Source organism: Musca autumnalis, unplaced genomic scaffold, assembly GCF_047663935.1.
Source record: "Musca autumnalis isolate F117 unplaced genomic scaffold, ASM4766393v1 scaffold_4, whole genome shotgun sequence".
Classification (NCBI taxonomy): Eukaryota; Metazoa; Arthropoda; class Insecta; order Diptera; family Muscidae; genus Musca; species Musca autumnalis.
The window spans coordinates 128,587,550-128,608,826 of NW_027411977.1; the positions used below are offsets into that span (position 1 = coordinate 128,587,550).

General features: G+C 33.6%; 1 protein-coding gene across 2 annotated transcripts in view; it reads left to right on the plus strand.

Annotated features, from left to right (window-relative positions):
- st (ATP-binding cassette transporter scarlet) overlaps positions 1-11,151 on the plus strand; it is a 56,850-nt gene extending 45,699 nt beyond the window's left edge. For both annotated transcript variants that reach the window (XM_073987863.1, XM_073987864.1), the window contains exons 6-7: positions 10,503-10,603; positions 10,828-11,151. In XM_073987863.1, the coding sequence (XP_073843964.1) occupies positions 10,503-10,603; positions 10,828-11,003 (277 nt within the window). In that variant the 3' untranslated portion in view covers positions 11,004-11,151. The remainder of the gene's footprint in view (positions 1-10,502; positions 10,604-10,827) is intronic.
- The last annotated feature ends 10,126 nt before the right edge of the window (positions 11,152-21,277 follow it).

The window sequence follows — 21,277 nt, forward strand, 5'->3', positions numbered from 1 at the left end:
TAGTTGTATTAAGAATTTATTTAACAAACAAATATGATGCAGCAAAGTTTCGTGCATTGGATAGTGAATAGCTGAGAGAGTATTTACAACAACAACTAAGTGAAAACATAATTTTAGTCAGCAGAGTGTCTGTAATCAATACAATGGGAAACATATCACAATTTTATAGATTGATTTTTTACTTTCGCGCCGCTAGATCAGTGATTTCGACCAGTGTGCAGCGTGTGCAAAAACTTTCCAAACTGTCAAATAAAAATCAAATGTCGACTGGCGACACACAAATTTTTCTAGTGCCCCTCGTAGAGTAGAATATATTGTAAAAAATTTTCGAGGAAAATTCATTGTGATTTGTATGTAATCTTGAAGTTTTAAACACGGTTTTTTTGAAATGGGATTTTTGAGAGCGGTGCCCACTGCAGCTCCAAACGGAATATCCGATTTTTGTGGGATTATTATACACATAAAAAGCTTGTCATTAAGCGAGAGTCTTTAAAGACATTTTTAATGGATTTATGGCGAAAAAACCTATCCATTTCAGCACATTTTAATTGGATATTTTTTAACTCCGTTTTGCTTAAAGAAAAGATTATTTGGTTCTTAATGATCCCACGAAAACATGTACTGATCGGTATATGGCGAATAACAAAAATCCTTTACAATTCCATTTGAAAAAAATTAAAAAATTTTTTTGCGAGCACATCTACGATTTTTGGTATAGAGGTAAAGGAAAAAAATCCGGTTTCAAATCTGCTCGCGTTCACGAAATTGGCCAATGCGCGCAAAAGTTATAGCGGTTTTTATTCTCATATAAAGAAAAAATATTTAAAAATATATTTTTTGTTGTTATGAGAAAATGTATGCATAAATCGTTAACAGCATTCCATATCTATTCGTAGATGTTTAAATAGTTATTAAAATTATTTTTATTTTCGCGGAAAATCAACAAATAATAAAAAAAATTTGAAGTACATCCAAATTATCCTGTCCCATAATCTGTACAATCCCTCAAAAATAAATTAAAGAATATATGCGGAATCTAGACAATGCGTAGAAAAATATGATACCAAATTTATAGAGATTGGGTACATAAATTGCATATTATAGCAACAACAAAAGAGAAAAACTTATTGTTGGAAAATATTGTTGCAAATATTTTTTTGGTTTGATTCTAAAAATTAGAAAAAAATATTTGGGAGTTCTCCAACTATTTTGCTAAAATCCCATAGAATAATGAATGTATACTGTTAAAACTTCATCAAGAAATATGGCTTAACATCGTGAAAGCTTATTTGCTTACTGTGATAATATTGAAATTAATATTGAAATTACAATCATTCAAAAAATATGGAAATTAAAAAGCCTATTATTCGCGAATTAGTTAAAATCAGTTGATGCGCATCCGTTTTTGGATACAGCGAATCAATCTCTTTCAATATTTATGCATATTTCGATGTTTCACCCAGCGGTCAAAGTGTGCCGCCAGTTGCATTATACAATGCAAACAACCTTAAAGTGGGTAAAAATCGCGCAATTTGCATACGATTTTGATGCGCATCCGGTTTCAGTAGCACCCATCAAAAATATATCTATATACACATATTTCAAACAGATTCTTCAAGAACCACATTCTATTTTTGGCAAAAAACCCATATTACTCGCGAATCTCTGTAATTTATGACACGTGTTTTCGCAAATATTATAATCGCGTATAAAGAATTCCATTTACGTAAAAACGGCACGTGTAAATTTTAAACGCAAAAAATAGGTTTTTTAAAAAAATTCACGCATCAAATATTGGCCTTTAGACTCCAATTACTAGGGTGCTGTAAGGAGCACACTCATGAGATATGCATTAAACGGCGTAAAATCACGAATTTTATAATCCCATTATGAGTTTTGTAGTATCATATTGCCCATGAAGTGTTCTTTGATTCTTTCTTTAGGCATATGTCTATAAAATGTAAGGTTAAGCCAGAAATCGGAAGGGAGCATAAAAAACGTGTTGGCTTCAACCCATTTTTACCTATTTTTCTACATTGATGCCAACACAGCTTCCATGTAAATTAATTTTAATGTTCGACCTTATGGGATTCCTCCTAAAACACTTCATTTTAAAGAATGTATATCATACTATATAGAATATGTTAACAGTTCGCGAATTCTGAATGGGTGCAACTCGGATTCATCGATTGTAAAACATTTTTGGTTTTCGCCATATCCGATTTTTGTGGGATTATTATACACATAAAAAGCTTGTCATTAAGCGAGGATATTTAAAAACATTTTTGATGGATTTATGGCGAAAAAACTATCCATTTCAGCACATTTTAAATGGATATTTTTAAACTCCGTTTCGCTTAAAGAAAAGATTATTTGGTTCTTAATGATCTCACGAAAACATGTACTGATCGGTATATTCATTTTCCAACTGCAGTGGGCACCGCAAACTGGTTTGGTACAACCAGTGTTCCATAGGCGGCCATTTGTCAGAACACTGTGAAATATTTTTCAAAAAAAAAAAAAAAAACAAAAAGAAACAAAATCGTTTAAACAAGTTTGGTAGAAATTGTGGTCCATCGACGTAGCCAGTGGGGAGGCCCGGGGGAGGGTCGTAGACCTATTTACAAATTTACATACTCGTATATAGAGAAAATATTGTCCATTCTTTCATATTTCATTTCCAAAGAATTAAATTTTTCTTTTAGTGCTACATCAACTATTTTTGGTAAATAGGTAAAGTAAACATTCCCCAGTACAACTCCGCTCGCGAGCAAATATTTGATTGTTGCGGTTTTACTCTTGCTTTAAAAAAAAATATTAAAAAACGCTAATAATTTTAATAAGTACAACTGTCACTAAAAAGTTACCACGAAAGGACGTCAGTGAGTAGAAAATATAGGTCCATTTACTCGTCAAAAATTATAAAAAAATAGTTTTAAATTGAAATTTCACGAGGAATCAAATGAGACCAAAATTATAACTATCACGATAATAGTTTGGATGTTACAACCAAAATAAACACATATTTATGTAACAAAAAAGTTAATTTTGATTTGAAATAAAAATAGGTAAAAAAACTTTTTAAGTTAAACGGTTTTATGTTAAACATACATTGCAATGTTTAAGATAAATGTACTAAAAACCAAAAAATAATAAAATAGATACAGTCGTGGGAATTATAAACATATGCATAGACTAGACTAAAATAAAACCGTGGGGCACGTCAATTGTCTACAAATTATCGACTTAATGTGCGATAGAAGAATCGTTTAATTCGTCGTTAGGCAGTTGGCCGCAGACGGTGAGGAAATTACTTACTATTTTCTTGCTCATGGAAATTCCAATAGTTATACACTCCATGTAAATAAAAGAGATGTTTCAACTAGTTTTTTCAACTCTTCTATACGTAGTCCCTGCAAAGATCTTACTCTACTAAGAGCCACGTAGGCTTGACTTTCTTCAAACAGTTTCGCACCTAAGTATACGACTGCGTGATCCACAGTGCTGGCCTGCATTTTATGTATTGTAGAAGCCCATGATAGTATTAAAGGCAACACACATCTGTGTGTATCGCTCCCGTTGTTTTGTTAACCTGGCTTCATATTCTTCAGGCGTTTCTGACGCTATCATCTGTGTGTATCGCTCACGTTGCTTTGTTAACCTGGCTTCATATTCTTCAGGCGTTTCTGACGCCGTCATTTGTGTATATCGCTGACGTTGCTTTTTAACCTGGCCTCATATTGCTCAGGTGTTTTTGACGCTAATTGTTCCCGTCGTTTCTGTAATCGACTATTTCTATCACCTTCACTTTCTTTACCTCGTTTTGCTTTATACTTTTCTTTCGCTTTTTGAAGCCTTCGTTTACGTTGTGTTGCAGTTTCTGTTTTATTTGTGTTTGTATTTTTTATATATTTTTTTACCATTTTGTTCCCACGAGTAATGGACATTTAAACGGTCGACCCCCCAGAGGTCCAATAAAGGGGCAAGGCTATGTTCAACAAGATGCGCCTGAGTCTTGAGGGGAAAACGCTAACGACATATCATTTTTATCCACCCTAATGCCATACAGTTCTCGGCGCGTTTTAACCTTTCACCTTAACTTGGGTGGTGTACCGCTAACGACGTATCATTTTTAGCCACCCTAACGCCACACAGTCCTCAACACGATAAAAAATCTTGACTTGGGTGGTGGATTCAGGCTGGATTAATCAGATACCTAAATTACAGATTCAATTTCTAAATTTAAATCTTAATTATACGCCATTTAGTGGCTGCGTCCATCTTAAATATTGAGGTTGTATAGTGCACTGTATTCTTCTTGTCAAGCCCTTTTATTTGATACCCATATTGGTGGGATTGATAAAAAATTGTTATCAGCCATTTGGTAGCGGCGGCCATCTTAGACTTCAATTTTGCATAGTAAATTGTATTCTACTTGTAGAGATCTTTCATTTGATACCCATGTTGATGGGATTGATAAAACCAAAGTTATCCGCCATTTTGTAGAGGCCGCCATCTTGGATTTTAATTTTATATAGTACATTGTATTCTACTGGTTGAGCCCTTTCATTTGATACCCATATTGATGGGATTAATAAAACCTACGTTATCCGCCATTTTGTAGCGGCCGCCATCTTGGATTTCAATTTTTATAGTATATTGTATTCTGCTTGTTGAGCCCTTTCATTTGATACCCATATTGATGGGATTAATAAAACCTACGTTATCCGCCATTTTGTAGCGGCCGCCATCTTGGATTTCAATTTTTTATAGTATATTGTATTCTGCTTGTTGAGCCCTTTCATTTGATACCCATATTGATGGGATTGATAAAACCTACGTTATCCGCCATTTTGTAGCGGCTGCCATCTTGGATTTCAATTTTTTATAGTATATTGTATTCGGCTTGTTGAGCCCTTTCATTTGATACCCATATTGATGGGATTGATAAAACCTAAGTTATCCGCCATTTTGTAGCGGCCGCCATCTTGGATTTCAATTTTTTATAGTGTATTGTATTCTGCTTGTTGAGCCCTTTCATTTGATACCCATATTGATGGGATTGATAAAACCTACGTTATCCGCCATTTTGTAGCGGCCGCCATCTTGGATTTCAATTTTTTATAGTATATTGTATTCTGCTTGTTGAGCCCTTTCATTTGATACCCATATTGATGGGATTGATAAAACCTACGTTACCCGCCATTTTGTAGCGGCGGCCATCTTGAATTTATAATGATAATGAATAAACATAATTGTATTGTCACCAAAATCCAAAGTGTATACAAAATTTCAGATTAATCGGTTGACAGGAAGAGGGTGAAATTTGAATTACTAAATTTGACCCAAGAATAAATAATAAAACAAACGGGGTGAGCTAAATAAAACCATTTAAAAATAGTTTTCACATGCATTCTAGAGTTGAAAGTATTGGAAAAACCTGTAGGAGTATTTATTTTATTTTCTTTAAAACTTCCATGAAAATGGGTGGATTTTGATTCATCTACATTCGCATAGAAGGTTTCCCATTGAGGAAAGTTATCAGGTTGTTGAGATCAATCATTAGGCTTCCTAAATGGAAATAAAGTTCAACTAAACTGTTTTAATTTATATGCATTTTTTAAATATGTGTAAATCGTGTAATTATCAAAATTACTTTGTCCTCATGTGATTCATGTGCAACAAAACCATACCATTAAATTTGTATGTATATAGTTCTCAAAATTTCATTTGGAGACTGCATCTAAGTGTCCAAAAGTGTCTAATTTGCGCGAAGTGCATACACTTTTTGATCGCATCCGATTTTAGTGTCACCATGAAAATCTATATCGATATATATATGTTTCAAGGCGATCAATCAAGAACAATTGCAAATATTAGACCAAAAAATATGATTTTTAGAAAAATGTTCGCACAAAATTTCCTCAGTTGGATGTAGATTTCTATGAAGCTGTGCAGACTACATTTACGATATACGTATCAAATAATTCAGAATCGCAAGTACTACAATCCTATAAATGATTTTTTGGAAAACCTGTTTGCAGAATGAAATTAGAAGAAATTTTCAAAAACACTTTAAATCTGGATTCAAATTGCGAGCATCATTTGATAGTAGATGCAGATGAAATTTTGAAAAGTTATATATTGGTAAGATTATCCTTACTTAGTTGGCTTCCACTGTTACTTTGAAAGAAAATCGTGAAGAGTGTGGTTTAATCACAAATCGAGAGAAAACAACATTTTATTCAAAATCGTTTTATTTGTATAATATACAACCGCAATTAGCGAGTTATAAAAGGGTAAACCTTGGCTTCAGCTATATAACATTTTCAAAAATATTGCCTATATACCAAAATGAATGTCTCAACGAGATGACTCGATCTGGCTATGTGTGTCCGTCCGTCTGTCCATCTAAAACTTGTAATCACGTTTCATGTCGCAATTTTGATTGGAACCTTACAAAATGTTGGGTATTAATGGGATCCCGGAGGGAAAAAAACTATTGATTTTGTTGATGGTTGGATAATACTCAGGGGACGGTATGGTCCGACCGGACCACCCCCTGGCTAAGTCGATGGACCGTCAACGTTTAATTTCAAAACGTATATCTCTGCTTTTATAAGGGGTATATCAAAAGCAAAAAATTCCAAACATAGACCACCCCCCACCCCACAAGAACCTTCAAAAAAAGTTTTTAAAAATTATACTGTTATACAAAAGTTCAAAAAAAATTTGCTGATGTACTATTTTTTATTTTATAACGGCAAATGGGCGACGAATATATTTCGAATAAGCAATATTTTTTAAAAGCGGTTAACAAATGGTTAGGTTATAGTGTTTGAAGTGTTAAAAACACATTAAAAAGGGAAACTGGTTTTCCTCGTGCTCTAGGCTGCTTAGAAAATTCCAAACAGTATCATTTATTTCTTATTTTATAATATTTAATTTATTATTTGTAAGTAATCTTTCGAAAATTGGAAAAACCAATGAATTCGGTTGAAAAATATATGAGATATATATTTTATACCCTCCACCATAGTATGGAAGCTATGTATATTAAATTGGTTTTTCCGTTTGTAATGCATTGCAACCCTATAAAATATACATATTTTTGATCAGGATAAAAGTCTGGGTCGATATAGTCATGTCAGTAAGTCTGTTGAAGTCAAAATACAAATTTAAATTTTTAAGATAGAGCTTTATAATTTGGTATGGAAGTTTTTATTATATATAGGTCCAAAGTTTGTTTAAGTTCGAAGAGGGCCATATCGGTCCACCTCTTAATTATTTTTTTATGTCAAATTTTAGTTTAATCATTGAAAACGGTTTTATTCAAGAACGCATAGATGGAATTCTTTAGAGTATGTTTGGACGATCTATGTCTCGTAGAAATTTTGCTATGTGCAAAGTGTTGATCGGAGTTGCCGCACGAGCCACTTTAGCGAAAAATTCTGAATGTTTATGGGAGGTACCTGAAGGATTGGACCGGTTTAGCTCATCTTCGAACTTAAACACAGTTTAGACAAAATATTACGAAGGCCAAATTTTGGACCGAATCGGTTGATCCGTTCGAGAGTTATTGTGCGACCAGCCAGCCAGACGGAAGGAGATGACTAAAACATCTCCCAATTGTCTGAAACAGATTTCGTCCAAACATAATTGGGGTCTTAAATAATTATGTCGATAAGGCACATTTTGAGAGAGTATAAAAATGCCATACTAAAACGTGGACCTATGTTAGCACTTTTGACAACATGAGCTTATAGAGCCAAATTTCAGTCAATTTAGGCCGAAAATTTATGTAATAACTTCCAAATACCTTAACCCTAAATTCAAAATTAAAGCAAATATAGATGTAGATAAAATCTTGAAAATATAAAAAAATCTGGCGGTACCGTTATATGGGTGCTATACCTATGTCCATAATTTTTGGTGCAGATTTGATCACCCCAAATGCCAAATAATAGCTAATTCGGTCTTTCCAAAACTTCAGTGTCCTATCTCAATTTTTGTGGATGATCAATTTTACCATAGTATGGAGAGTATAAAATGGTAGACCTTAACCCATTTCGTCCCGAGACAAGTTTTTTATTTATTAAAAAAATCCTTTTTTAGGGTAATTAGGACCCACTGATGTCAAAATTCTACGCAAAAAAAAATCCGATTTTTTGTTTTCCCAGAAAATGGTGTTCGAAATTTCGAACACTGGCGCGAACACTATATGTGTAGAAATAAAAAAATGATTCATTTGATGTTTTATTGATTTGTTTTTTTATTTTTGAACGAAAAAATGATTGCAGAGTAGTATTGAGTCCTACAATGCTTTTCCCCGGAAATGTGTCAGTACTGGTTCACTTTTTGGATTACCCCCCATAGAACGGTACCGCCCGATTTTCGGGGTTTTTCAGGGGTTTAGCTGCATTAACCTATAGGAATGGTTGTAATTTAATACATATTTAGTCTTCTTTGGGGCTACTAAACTTCCCTCTAGAAATGTGTCAGCACTGGTCCATGTTTTATATAGCCTCAGTAGAACGGTACCTCCCGATTTTAAGGTTTTTCAGGATTTTAGCAGTACTATGCTACAGAAACGGTTGAAATATAGAATTTAGTCTTCTAAATCATGTTCTTTATATTTTGTGAAACGGTTACATATATTGGAAATAATTCACCATGATTACTTTTTAAATTTCATTTTTTTAATTTTTTAAAATTTATTTAAAAAGTATTCAAAATATAGGTTCCAAAAATGTACCCCTACCATCGAGGAGGAGGGGGAGTTTTTAAGGGAAGATTTTTTCATTTGCTGACAGATGGGACTTCATATACATACTATAACTTGTTTAAAATTTTATCTTTTTTATCCATACATTTTTTTTTGAAAAAAGTGATCTTACTGTTCGCAGAAATCGAACACCAAGTACGAAATGAGTTAAACAGATAAACAGAGACATCACGCATTCTTAGGGAAATCCGATTCAAATCGTCTTTTGGATAACGTGTGAACGTTAAATTACATATTATTAACATATTCTAGGTATGTTATATGTATCTGTTAAGAAATGATACAGCTAGTATATATTTCTCCTTGTTTCGGAATATATTCTGTAAAATGGTGTGAACGATAACTCTCGAAGGGAGCAATCGATTTGGTACAAAATTTGCACATCGTATTTTTTCATCCAGTCATGTATCAAGTCGGATATAGTCATATCAATCCCGTTCTTCGGGTACCTCCCATTCAAAATGTTTGTTTTAATTTACATTTTCTCTATAATTTGGGTGCAATTTAGCATTAAGGGTTCATAGTGATCAAAATACTTCTCCGCCAATAGTTGTGGACATAGGTCCACGTTTTGGTATAGCGCCTAAACAACGATACCGCCCAATTTCAAGTATTGTAAAAAGTTTTGGCTCACCAGATAAGGTTAGGTGATAGGTAATTGGTTTATGCAGTGGTCGAGAAAATTCACCTAAAATTGTGGGCAATGGTACTTTCGCAACGGAAATAAAACTAATTATTCGATATTTGTTCAGAATATTTCATGGTGGACGTTTTTACCTGTTTTTCATTAGATATGCACCTATATATGCGCACCTATATATGCACCTATATATATATGTTCGATTTCGATGAAATTTTAAATGTGTGACTGAATTCAGTCTAGATATAGATGTTTCAAATTAACTCGAAATAGGTTCAGATTTGGATATAGCTTCCATATATAATTTCGGCCGATTTCGCATTTTTGCTGCACCAAACACGTTATATATGTCCGATTTCAGGGAATTTTGGAATGTGTGACTGAATTCAGTCAAGAAATAAATGTGCCAAATTTAATCGACATCGATTCAGATTTAGATGTAGCTCCCATACATATTTTCGGCCGATTTCACTATTTGCTGCACCAAACTCCTTATCTCTTTCTAATTATTATGAAATTCGAAATGTGTGACGGAATTGGGTCCAGAAAAAAATATGCCAAATTATAACGAAATAAATACAGATATGGATATTGTTGCCATATATATGTTCGGTCTGTCAAAAGTTAATGAAATTTGAATATTATATCGAAATCGGTTCAGATTTAGATATAGCTCCCATATACATATATTTTCCATGTTCACAGTGGTGTAGTCGGGTCCGTCCGTGTGCATATAGTCGGGTCCGTCGACATTAATAATTTCCTTACTGGCTTTTGTATATTCTACTCACAAAACATCAAAATTTTTGTCGACAAGAGCGCGCCTCGCCTTCACCTTCAAATGATTGATCTAATTTTAGGAAAAAGAAACATGTTCATGATTCTTAATCCCCGTTTTAAGTGTTATGTGATGAAAGAATTTAAAAATAAGTTATAGTATTCGTTATCAACACCATCCATCTACACACATACATATACAAAGAAACACGAAACTTTTGATAATAAAAAATTAAAGTTAACCCTTTGTCCTTTACATGCAATTTATTATAAAATTTATTCTTTGTTTATTTATTGCAGCACCTTGCCTTGGGCATTTTATTGGACACAATTTCTCTCTTGGATGCTGTATGCAAATGAGGCAATGACCATAGCTCAATGGTCTGGTATACAAAATATATGTAAGTCCATTCATGTGTGACTACAGCATTTTTTTTAATTCAAAAAAAAATCCTAAACCACTTTAAAATAAATGTACGCACGCATACAAAATTTTTGTAAAATTTCGTACCTAGCCTTCTGTTTCCTACATCCTCTGTAACTTTATGAAATGTGTTATGTGTATCTACTCTTTGGATAAATATTCATTAATCTATGACCTTGTAAAAATTCATTTGTTTTTCAGCCTGTTTTGAGGAGAGCGAAAATTTGCCTTGCTTCCATACCGGCACTGATGTCCTGAACAAATACAGTTTTGATGAGAAAAACCTTTACATTAATCTTTTGGCAATGGTTGGCATTTACCTTGGCTTTCATGTTTTGGGTTATTATTGCCTTTGGCGCAGAGCGCGTAAAATTTAAAAATCTACGATGAATGAGCATTTGCATATGTAAGCCTATAAATACATAGTTTGTTTAAACGGATGGATGTTGTTCTTGTCTGGAGTGATAAATAAAAAATATAATAATAAGTTGATCTCTCTAGAGATCATAGAGATCAATTTTCAAAGATATTGTTTGTTAAAATTTTATGATTTTTTCAATAGTACAAAGGTAAGCTAAAGATTGAACATAAGGCCGGGGCGATTTCTATGGAAGGAAAAACACCTTATTGGGCCCTTCGCGGTTCGGATTCCAGGGCTTGTACTGAGCAAAAAATGTTCATTTTAATATATATTTTTAAGGCGCATACCTAAATACGTCCGTATGCCCAAAGTGTGTGTGGTGTTGGGTTGCTGTGGCCACAACCTTTAAAATACCGAAAATCGGAAGGTATAGGGACTATATGAAGGCGTGGACCTATACCGACAAATTTCTGGGAAACAGTTTTATACCCTCACAATGACTAAGTACCACATCTCAGCCATTTCGGTGTGATAATGAGGCTAAAACCTTCAAAATACCGAAAATCGGGTGATACGGTTGTAGAAGGGTTATATGAAGGCGTGTACCTATACCGACAAATTTCATTTGGAATGTTTGCTACACCAAGCCAACACAAAATACCAAATTTTAGCAATTTCGGTTGAATATTGAGTCCACAACCTTCAAACTACCGGAAATAGGGAGGTAGCGTTCTATGGGGGTATACTAAGGCGTGGATATGTACCGACAAGTTTCTGGGGGAAAGTTTTATACCACCAACGAAGATTAAATACAAAATTTCAGCCATTTCTGAGGAATATTGAGGCCACAACTTTCAAAAAACCGAAAATCCGGAGGTACGTTCTATGGGGGCTATATAAAGGCGTGGAGCTATACCGACAAATTTTAGCCATTTCGGTGGATTATTGGGGTGGTCACAACCTTCAAAATACTGAAAATCGAGAGGTATCGTTCTATGTGGGCTATATGAAGGCGTGGACCTATACCGACAATTTTCATATGGAACGTTAACTGCCCCAAATAAAGACCAAGTACCAAATTTCAGCCATTTCGGTGAAATATTGAGGCCATAACCTTCAAAATACCGAAAATAGGGGGGTACCGTTCTTTGGAAGCTATACTAATCTATAGGTTTTGCCCTTGTTGGAAAAGGTCGTAAGTCCACAGGAAAATGTATACTTTAAAAGAATACTACAGCTAATGTAGGTTAGATATAATGTTTACGTCATCCATGGTTGGGGTGCAATGCAAAGAACTAGCTTACACCTTTGGATGATAATCGGATGAAATTTGGCGGCGCCAGTGGACCAAACTTTTGAACAAAAATCTGATAAATTCTATATTGCAACGAAAATTTACATTTTAAATCAATTTTCCTCTATAAGCAAACTGATTATGAAAGATTAACTTCTGGCCTTTTCATTGATACTCGCTTATTGAAAAATTTGTAAAAAAAAATTGTAAATTTGTATGAATTTGGAATGGAATTAGACGACGGTGTCATGAAAACTCTGAGTGATTCTGAAAGCTCTGATGATGAACTTCCTAAACGCAGGAAGAGATTACATGCGGAAGATTCTACATGGTTTGTAGACAAAACAAAAGATGCAGACAGTTGGGACAGAAATACTTGGGAAGACAAAAAAGGACACTATTTGCGATTACAATGTAGCGGAACGGTCTTTGTGCAAAAAAATAATCTCCGTGAAATGTTCGCAGATCTCCGATGAAAATAGAAGAGACATTTTTAAACGATTTTGGAGAATGACATGGGAAGAAAAAAGGATGCATGTAAAAACATTAATCCAATATGTTCCAACATTAAGGATTATAAATAGAAAACAGAATAATAAATCCAGAAGAGCACGAAGTATCCAATACTATCTAAAAGTAAACAATAAAAATATGCGAGTTTGCAAAAAAATTTTTTTTATATGGTCAAACAGCAATTCTATTGCGCGTACATTAAAAAACAAATGTGGTTTAAAAAATGGATACATAACGCAGCGTCGGCAATGTCTCAACTCGTTTTTTGATTCCCTGCCTAAAATGGAGTCACACTATTGTCGAGCACTCGCTAGCAAAAAATATCTTTTGTCTGAATGGGGTTCCAAAGGATAGTTTTACAAAATTTTATGTTAATGATTTCTGCACAAAATGTAAGGTTAAACCACGTTGCAGGACCACATTTTCTGAGATGTTTAAATCAAAAAAATTAGCATTGTTTACCCCCAAAAAGCCCAATGTGAAATTTGTGCTAGATATTTAGTTGGAAACGTCGGACAATAAGATTATTGCATTCGCCAAAAAAAAGAAAGAAGATGCCAGAAAAGAAAAAAATTAAAGATAAAGAAGAAAGTCATGTTTTCGCTGTTGAACTACAAGCCGTCCTAATGGTTCCAAAATCGCAGGTCAGAAGCTTATATTATCGATCAAAGCTACAAATTCATAATTTAGTTTTTTACAACTTAAAAAATCGAAAAGCCTATTGTTTTCTGTGGGATGAGGCGGAAGGTGGTTTGCGTGCAGACGAGTTTGCAAGCATATGGACTTTTTTTATAGAGGAAAAAGTTCTGTCTTACAATAAAAATCCTACAAAAATAATATTTTACAGTGATGGTTGTACATACCAAAATCGCAACTGTATAATGAGCATCGCATTGCATAATGCATTAATTAAACATAATATTATTATTGAACAAAAAACTGTAGAAATCGGCCACACAAAAACGGAGGTAGATATCGTCCACTCCTCAATAGAACACGCCTTGAAAAATAAAGATATTGATATCTCATCCCAATATATTGGTATTTCTAAAGCAGCCCGCCTTAAGCCCAAGCCGTACGAGGTTATGTACAGTGGCGGCCACCTAATTATAATTGTTCCACAAACATCCCTGAAGGGACAAGGGAGACTTCTCTCATATCAATGAGTGCACCCCGATTCATATTAGCCCAATGATATGGGACCTACTGTTGATCGCCGAGTCCGAACGGCGTGTCTTAAGACACCACTTTGTAGAGAAGTTTTACATGGCTGAAATACTCAGGAAATGTCGCCAACATTACTGAGGGGCGGCCACCTAATTAGGGACAATAAATTTATTTTAATAGTTTACTCGATTTCATTTCACAATGTGAAGATTTTGATTAAATAAATTTTCTATATAAGGTATTGCTAGAAGCACTATCGAGTGATGCCAAAACGTGCTGAGATACCCATATGTGGGGGAAGTACAACCCACTTTTCTAAAAATGGTCCATATTAGCCTGGCCAGCTAATTAGGGACATTAGTAGTAACATAAACTTTAATGTTAACTGATGCACACTTTTGTACAACAATTGCTTGTATTAGTTAGTTTAAAGTGTATTCAACTGATTTTATGCTTTACTCCCACCGCAAGTCCATTAAGGGGCCGAAGTATTACTATAATCCCTAATAATTTGCTTTAGGCCTTATTTGCCGTAAATGCACCAAACAAAATGATATTTATTTGGCTCTTAATAAAAAAAATTATATTTTTAGTAACCCCAGATAACATTCCAAGCCATACACTGCAATTACCGCTCCATACTGGAGGTAGATTTCCCCTTAAATTACTTATTAACCAGTTTGGATGAGTTACTAGGGTGAAAATCCTATTTGAAGGAATAATTATGGGACATTTTGAATCATCTTAATGCGCTATTAACTAACTAAATACAAACAATTCTGCTATAAAAGTGTGTTCCAATTAACGTTAAGTTGATTTTACTACTAATGTCCCTAATTAGGTGGCCAGGCTAATATGGACCATTTTTAGAAAAGTGAGATGTCCTTTCCCCACTTATGGAATGTTTTGACGTCACTCGCTAGTGCTGATACCAATACCTTATATACAAAATTTATTCCACAAAAATCTTCACATTTTTGAATAAAATCGATTAATCTATTAAACGGAATTTATTGTCCCTATTTGGATCATACCTTTTTTAAAAGTTCATTTTTTAAAACTATTCGACCTGGTCGTGGAAAAGGCGATGCTAAAGTAACGGATGTGCGTGGTTTTAAATACACGCCAAATGGGGATATACTTTTTAAACTCAACTTTTCGGATAAGTTGAAGTCTTTACCTCAAAAAATTAATAATTGAATAACAGCATTGGAGTTTTCGAACCTACCGAAATTATACTGAGAGTAAAGTAAAATAACTGCTAAGAAATATGAAAATCTACAATATTTAAAACAAACACTACCTCTACATCACCACAAATTTTACGATAATTTGCCAAAAGGGTAGCTTAATCAGAATATGCATTTATATTATTTTTGAATTTTTTAAAACGTTAGATTTGTAACCGCTTAATTTTTTTAATCATACTAATTTGTTTTGTTTTTACCATTTTGACGACACAAATATGTCTTAAAGGGATAAAGTTAAAGTAATTCTAATAATCATATTTTATATTAAATATTTCACCCAAAAGTTTTGGTCCATTAAACCCGCTAATTATTATCTGATCATCATGTTAAATTTCAACCTTCTTATTTACCTTAAACTCGAATTATTATTTCATTTTCGCTCCGATTGGACTATTATTGCGACCTACAGGACAGCTATAAAAACTGATAAGAATTTTGTTTTTGGCCCATTTCATCCCTTGCGATCATTACCAACATCTAATGAGGTCACTTCTGGTCGGAATCCGACCTCTCCACAAAATTTCGTGACGATCGGTCCATAATTGAGGCCTGGAGCTTTATTACAATTGTTAATGTACGGACGGACACACATAGCTAGATCGCTTTATCTTGTCAAGATATGAAAAAATGGCAAGTGGAGGGGATCTACGACGAATATTTCGCGATGTTACCAGAATATTAGACAAAACAAACTTTCCACATTGTTATGTAAAGTATAAATATTTTATTTTAAAAAATCCGTAAATTGTAGGAAAATGTCGTAAATCCCTACAAATCCCTGGCTTATGCAGACGACATTGACATCATGGGTCCATCGGTAAAGGAAGTAACTGACACCTTTGCAAAAGTCGAAAGAGAATCTGCTAAAGTTGGTCTGGCAGTAAACGGCGTAAAAACCAAGTTGACGGTATCGTCGTGTAATATGTCCACAAACCCCGCACCATCTGTGAATGTTGGTACCTACAATTTTGAGGTAGTAAAGGACTTCGTCTACCTCGGCACCGCCATAAACACAACAAATAACATCAGTTGTGAAATACGAAGAAGAATAGTGTTGACTAACAGATGCTACTTTGGGCTGAGTAAACAGTTTAGGAATAAAGCCACCTCTCGTCAAACAAAAATAACACTTTACAAAACACTGATACTACCCGTGCTAATGTATGGTTCCGATGGCTAGGCCATGTTATAAGAATGAGTGATGATGAACCCGCTAAAAAGGCGAATAAATACGGGCCGCATGGAGGTTCTCGCAGATCTGGAAGGCCAAAGCTTCGTTGGAGCGAACAAGTGAAACGAGATATCAGAAAGCTACATATCCCAGATTGGGAAAATACAGCAGCAAACAGAGAGGATTGGAGATTTTTTCTTAGTTCGGCTTATGGAACAAATGTTCTGTAAAAGGCCAGCTAAGTAAGTAAGTAAGTAATGTAAAGTATAAATATTTTATTTTAAAAAATCCGTAAATTGTAGGAAAATGTCGTAAATCCCTACAAAAATACAAAACTGTACAAGGAAATGGTCGTAAGTCCAAAGACATCCAATTATCTCCCAAACGTGACGGAATTTTATCAAACAAAGTACAGGTATTGAAGCGGAATAAAGAAACGAAGAATACAGCCTTTACCACCATAATAAAATCTTTAATACAGAAAGCACTGGAATGTTTTTTCTTCCTCCTGAAAATTTTATGAAAAGGGACTTACGACCTTCGAATATTTCTCCCATGAATATTTCGATGTGTTACAAACGGAATGACAAATTTAATAATACCCTCCATACTATGATGAAGGTTATAAAAAGGTATTTAACCGGTATTCACCTGGTATTTACCTAAGTTTTGGGTAAATACCGGGTAGAATCCCATATATAATTACTAGCTGAAGCCGGTGCGCTTCGCTACCCCGACCAAGATAAAATATAATGGAATGCTATACTTATATTGAAATTATTCTTTAAAATACTTTAATCCATAAATATAGCAGATATTTAGGATTTCTCTACACATTCAGCTTATGTTATGGTATTTTTGTATGGTGCAGGTAGTAAGACTCCTACTAAATTCTTTCCTACTATAACTACATCAGCTTATGTTATGGTATTTTTGTATGGTGCAGGTAGTAAGACTCCTGCTAAATCCTTTCCTACTATAACTACATCAGCTTATGTTATGGTATCTTTGTATGGTGCAGGTAGTAAGACTCCTGCTAAATCCTTTCGTACTATAACTACACCTAAGTGGGTGACAGTTGCAAATGTCATATCGTCACCATAAATGTCCCCTTTAAAGAAGAGAATTAAATTAGGAACAACGTTAAGATTGAGAAAGTTTTTCCAAGGGCATATGTATATCAAGCTGTTGTTACACCTTAAATTACTATTAGGGAAACTCCCACTTGCATTGACAATTTTTAATCCAATAATAATAATGAGGATAAGGACAGGTCTTAAGTAAATATAGGTAACTGTTTCCCCTTCGCCCATCCCACCTAAGAAGTCTCTCAGATATATGATATTTAATAATTTTAGCCTTGATTTTCTCCAATTAAAAGTACACGCATACTATAATGATGACTTCTACTAACTTCAAAGGCACTTCCTTAAATAATGAATCATAGATTCAATATTTTATTATTATTCCTTATCTCTACTCATGTGATATTTTTTAACAAAAGGATAACCTGAAATCTGAACGGTTTTCAAAATATTTTTTCGAAAATTTTTTAGTCCAATTCTGCACACAATTTACAAATCTCGACTGATTTCAATATAATTAATATATAGTCCCAATTCCTTCACACTTAAAAACTTCATTGAAATTAGACATTCATACCGTGCATCAGATACCTCAAATCGGCCAAAATTTAATATGGGAGCTACATCCAAATCTGAACCGATTTCGATATTTGTAGGCAAAATTTCGTAACAAATTCCAAAATTCATTGCAATCGGGCATATATTGCATATTTGGTGCGTCAAATAGATTAAAAGACTTATATTCAATAAAATATAGTTTTTTTAAGAACGACTTTTTGCCGTAATGGCGAAATGAAAGACATAACTACTTCTTTAATCTGCATAAAATGCCAATTCGATGTCTCTCAGTCTGCCCGTCTGTAGAAACGTAGACAAAGCTCTCAACATTTTTGATGGAGTTTTTAATGAAAATTATACAGCTCCTAAGACTATGGACGGGTCTGCAAGAGGAACGAAGTCTTTTGAAATCCGCCAGAAACCGAAGGCTTTCGATAATTGAATAAAAATGTATTTAAATAATTTTAACAATTAGTTAAGTTAATTATAGTAACACGAAATTGTAATCGTATAATCGGGAACATCCGAATACAAATTTGCAGATGAAGAAAAAGAGGTGATTTTTTTTATTGAAGATGATTTTATCGGTCGTTGTTTTAAATAGACTCCATAGAACAATACCATATTTTCGGTATTTTGAAGGTTCGGAAATTAGATGTATACCACTATGTTGTAGAAAATTGTTGGTATAGACCCATAGTGTCCGTAAAACAATACCTACATATTTTCGATATTTTGTTGGTGTTAGGCACATTGTTCGGTCGAGGTACAAACATTTCTTGCCGAAAATGTTCGGCGAAGCTCCACGTTTCGGCATAGCACCCATAGAACGAAACCGCCCGAAATCGGTATTTTTGGAGTTGAGCATCAATCACTGCACTGTGGGTATTCTTGATCACCTATATACCATTGATTGCGGTAATTTCGAATTTTCAGACTCGTGGTACCGGAATATGAACACAACCGCATAAAAGATGGTTTGTCGTTACTTACGGTTACAAAATTAACATCGGAATGTTCTTGCTTTCCCAAATAACAAAAAAAATTTAAACTTGAATATAAATATTTTAAGACAATCGCGAAACAAAACAGTTGTAAATTGGTCGAATTTTTGATCCACGTACATGTCGTTTGTACGAGTTTTATATAATAGAAGTCGCGGCATTGAAATATGATAGAACATGTAGCAACCACATAATAAGCTTTTGTCGTTACTTACGGTCAGAAAATTAACACCGAAATATATTTACTTTCGGAAATGTAGGTATTTTCTTATTAAACCAATAATAATAATAAATAATAATTGCGTCTCTCGAAACCACTAATAATCTTTGACAATTTGTATCTTTCTAATTTCCTTTAAATAATTTCAATGCAAATTAAATTGATTATCGTAAATAAAACATTTTAGAACTTTCAAATATTGATAAAACTAAAACATAAAATGTCACAATTTGTGCATATTAGGAAAAGTCAGAATTTTTTAATATTCCATTTGAAAAAATTAAAAAAAAAATGTTTGACGCTACATGAACGATTTTTGGTACATGGATTGAGGAAAAATTCCCATTCTCAAATCTGTTAGAGATAATAATTTTGGATATTGCGCGCAAAAGTTATGGCGGTTACAATTCTGATTATTAGAAAAAGTCTTATAAAAACGCTATTCATTATATCGAGAAACATTGTTAATTTATGGCTTCCTACATACTATATGTTTACTGAGGTCCCATAACTTTAGTGAAAAGTTGTAAATTTTCGCGGAAATTAGGAAATAATTCAAAACAATTGGTAGTTTGCAACTTGTTTTAATAAAATAAAAAATATGTACATACGTAATCTAAACATCGCGAAGATTCAAATGAAAGTGAAAACTATACAAATCCGTTTAGTGGTTTGCATATTATAAATTTTTGTAAGAGAAAATATTTATTAAAATTTATTTTGTGAGTTAGTTGAAGAAAATTTGGTAAAAATAGGTCGGAGTTATTCTTCTATTTTAGTAAAATTTCACGCAAAAAATTACATTTTTTATTATATTCACTTCTCGAATACACGCTAACATCTAACGGAAGATCAAGTTCAAATAGATTTTGGGTTCCTTTAAATGGGGTATAATCTTGAAATAAAACTCTATCGGATAATGTTCATTTTGAAATGCGTGTGAATCGCGAAATCCACAAAATAGCTTGTGGCAAATTTATTTCTAAAGCAAATTGCGTCACTCATTTCAAATTTCATCTAAATTGGACCAAATACTTCAAATCGGGCTAATATACATATATGTGGCAAGTACATATATCCAAATCTGAACAGATTCCCATGTAATTGGGCAAACATTTTTCTAGAGCAAATTTCGTTAAACGTTCTAAATTTAATCGAAATTTGACATTCATAGCGTGATGGGGGCACTAAATACTTCAAATCGGGCGAAAATATATATGGAAGCTATATCCTGATCCTATTCTGAACGGATTTTCATCAAAAGCAATAGCTTTAAAAATGATATTCCCCAATTTTCAGCTAAATCGGACTATAAATGCGACCTGTACGTGGACGGACGGACCGACATGCTTAAATCGGCTCAGAAAGTGATATATTAGTACTTGAAAAACTCAAGAAAAAAGGTGTTGTCTTTAGGTGTTGTTGTTAGCGTTCAGAGCCAAACTCATTACTTTCAAAGGCAGCGATAAGCGTTTGTCATGAAAGCACAACTAAATGGGCAAATACAAATTTTTGTTGTAAAAAACAAAAATTGCATTTGAAAAAAGAAAAGTTCGATGACAGAGAAGCCACTCCACAGCCGATATGTCTGATGAGCAGCTCTACCAACTGCGAAACAAGCATGTCACATAGGGATTGTTTTGTGGGTTCGAATTTTCGGCTTTCCTTTTTCACTTGCAAAAATAAAAGGTCATTAAGTTCGATTCCAACGAGAAAATAATTGAAATTAATATTAAAAATGATCTTCGCCCTAATATGTAAGATATTCAAATAGTTTTATGACTTTTTTCTCAAAAATGATTTCCTGTATCAAGAATGCATGAACTTCTGCCTATTAATGACTAAACGATTAACGTTTATTCTATTTAGTATAATATAGTATATTTAATATAACGTATAACGTTTATTCTATTTAGGCATTAAAAAAGGTCACGCACAAACCACTTTAGAAAAATTTAAGATGTGTTTTTTGAGAAAATACTAGGAAATGAAAAAAAATCCCAGAAAATTATTTCCTATTGCACGATT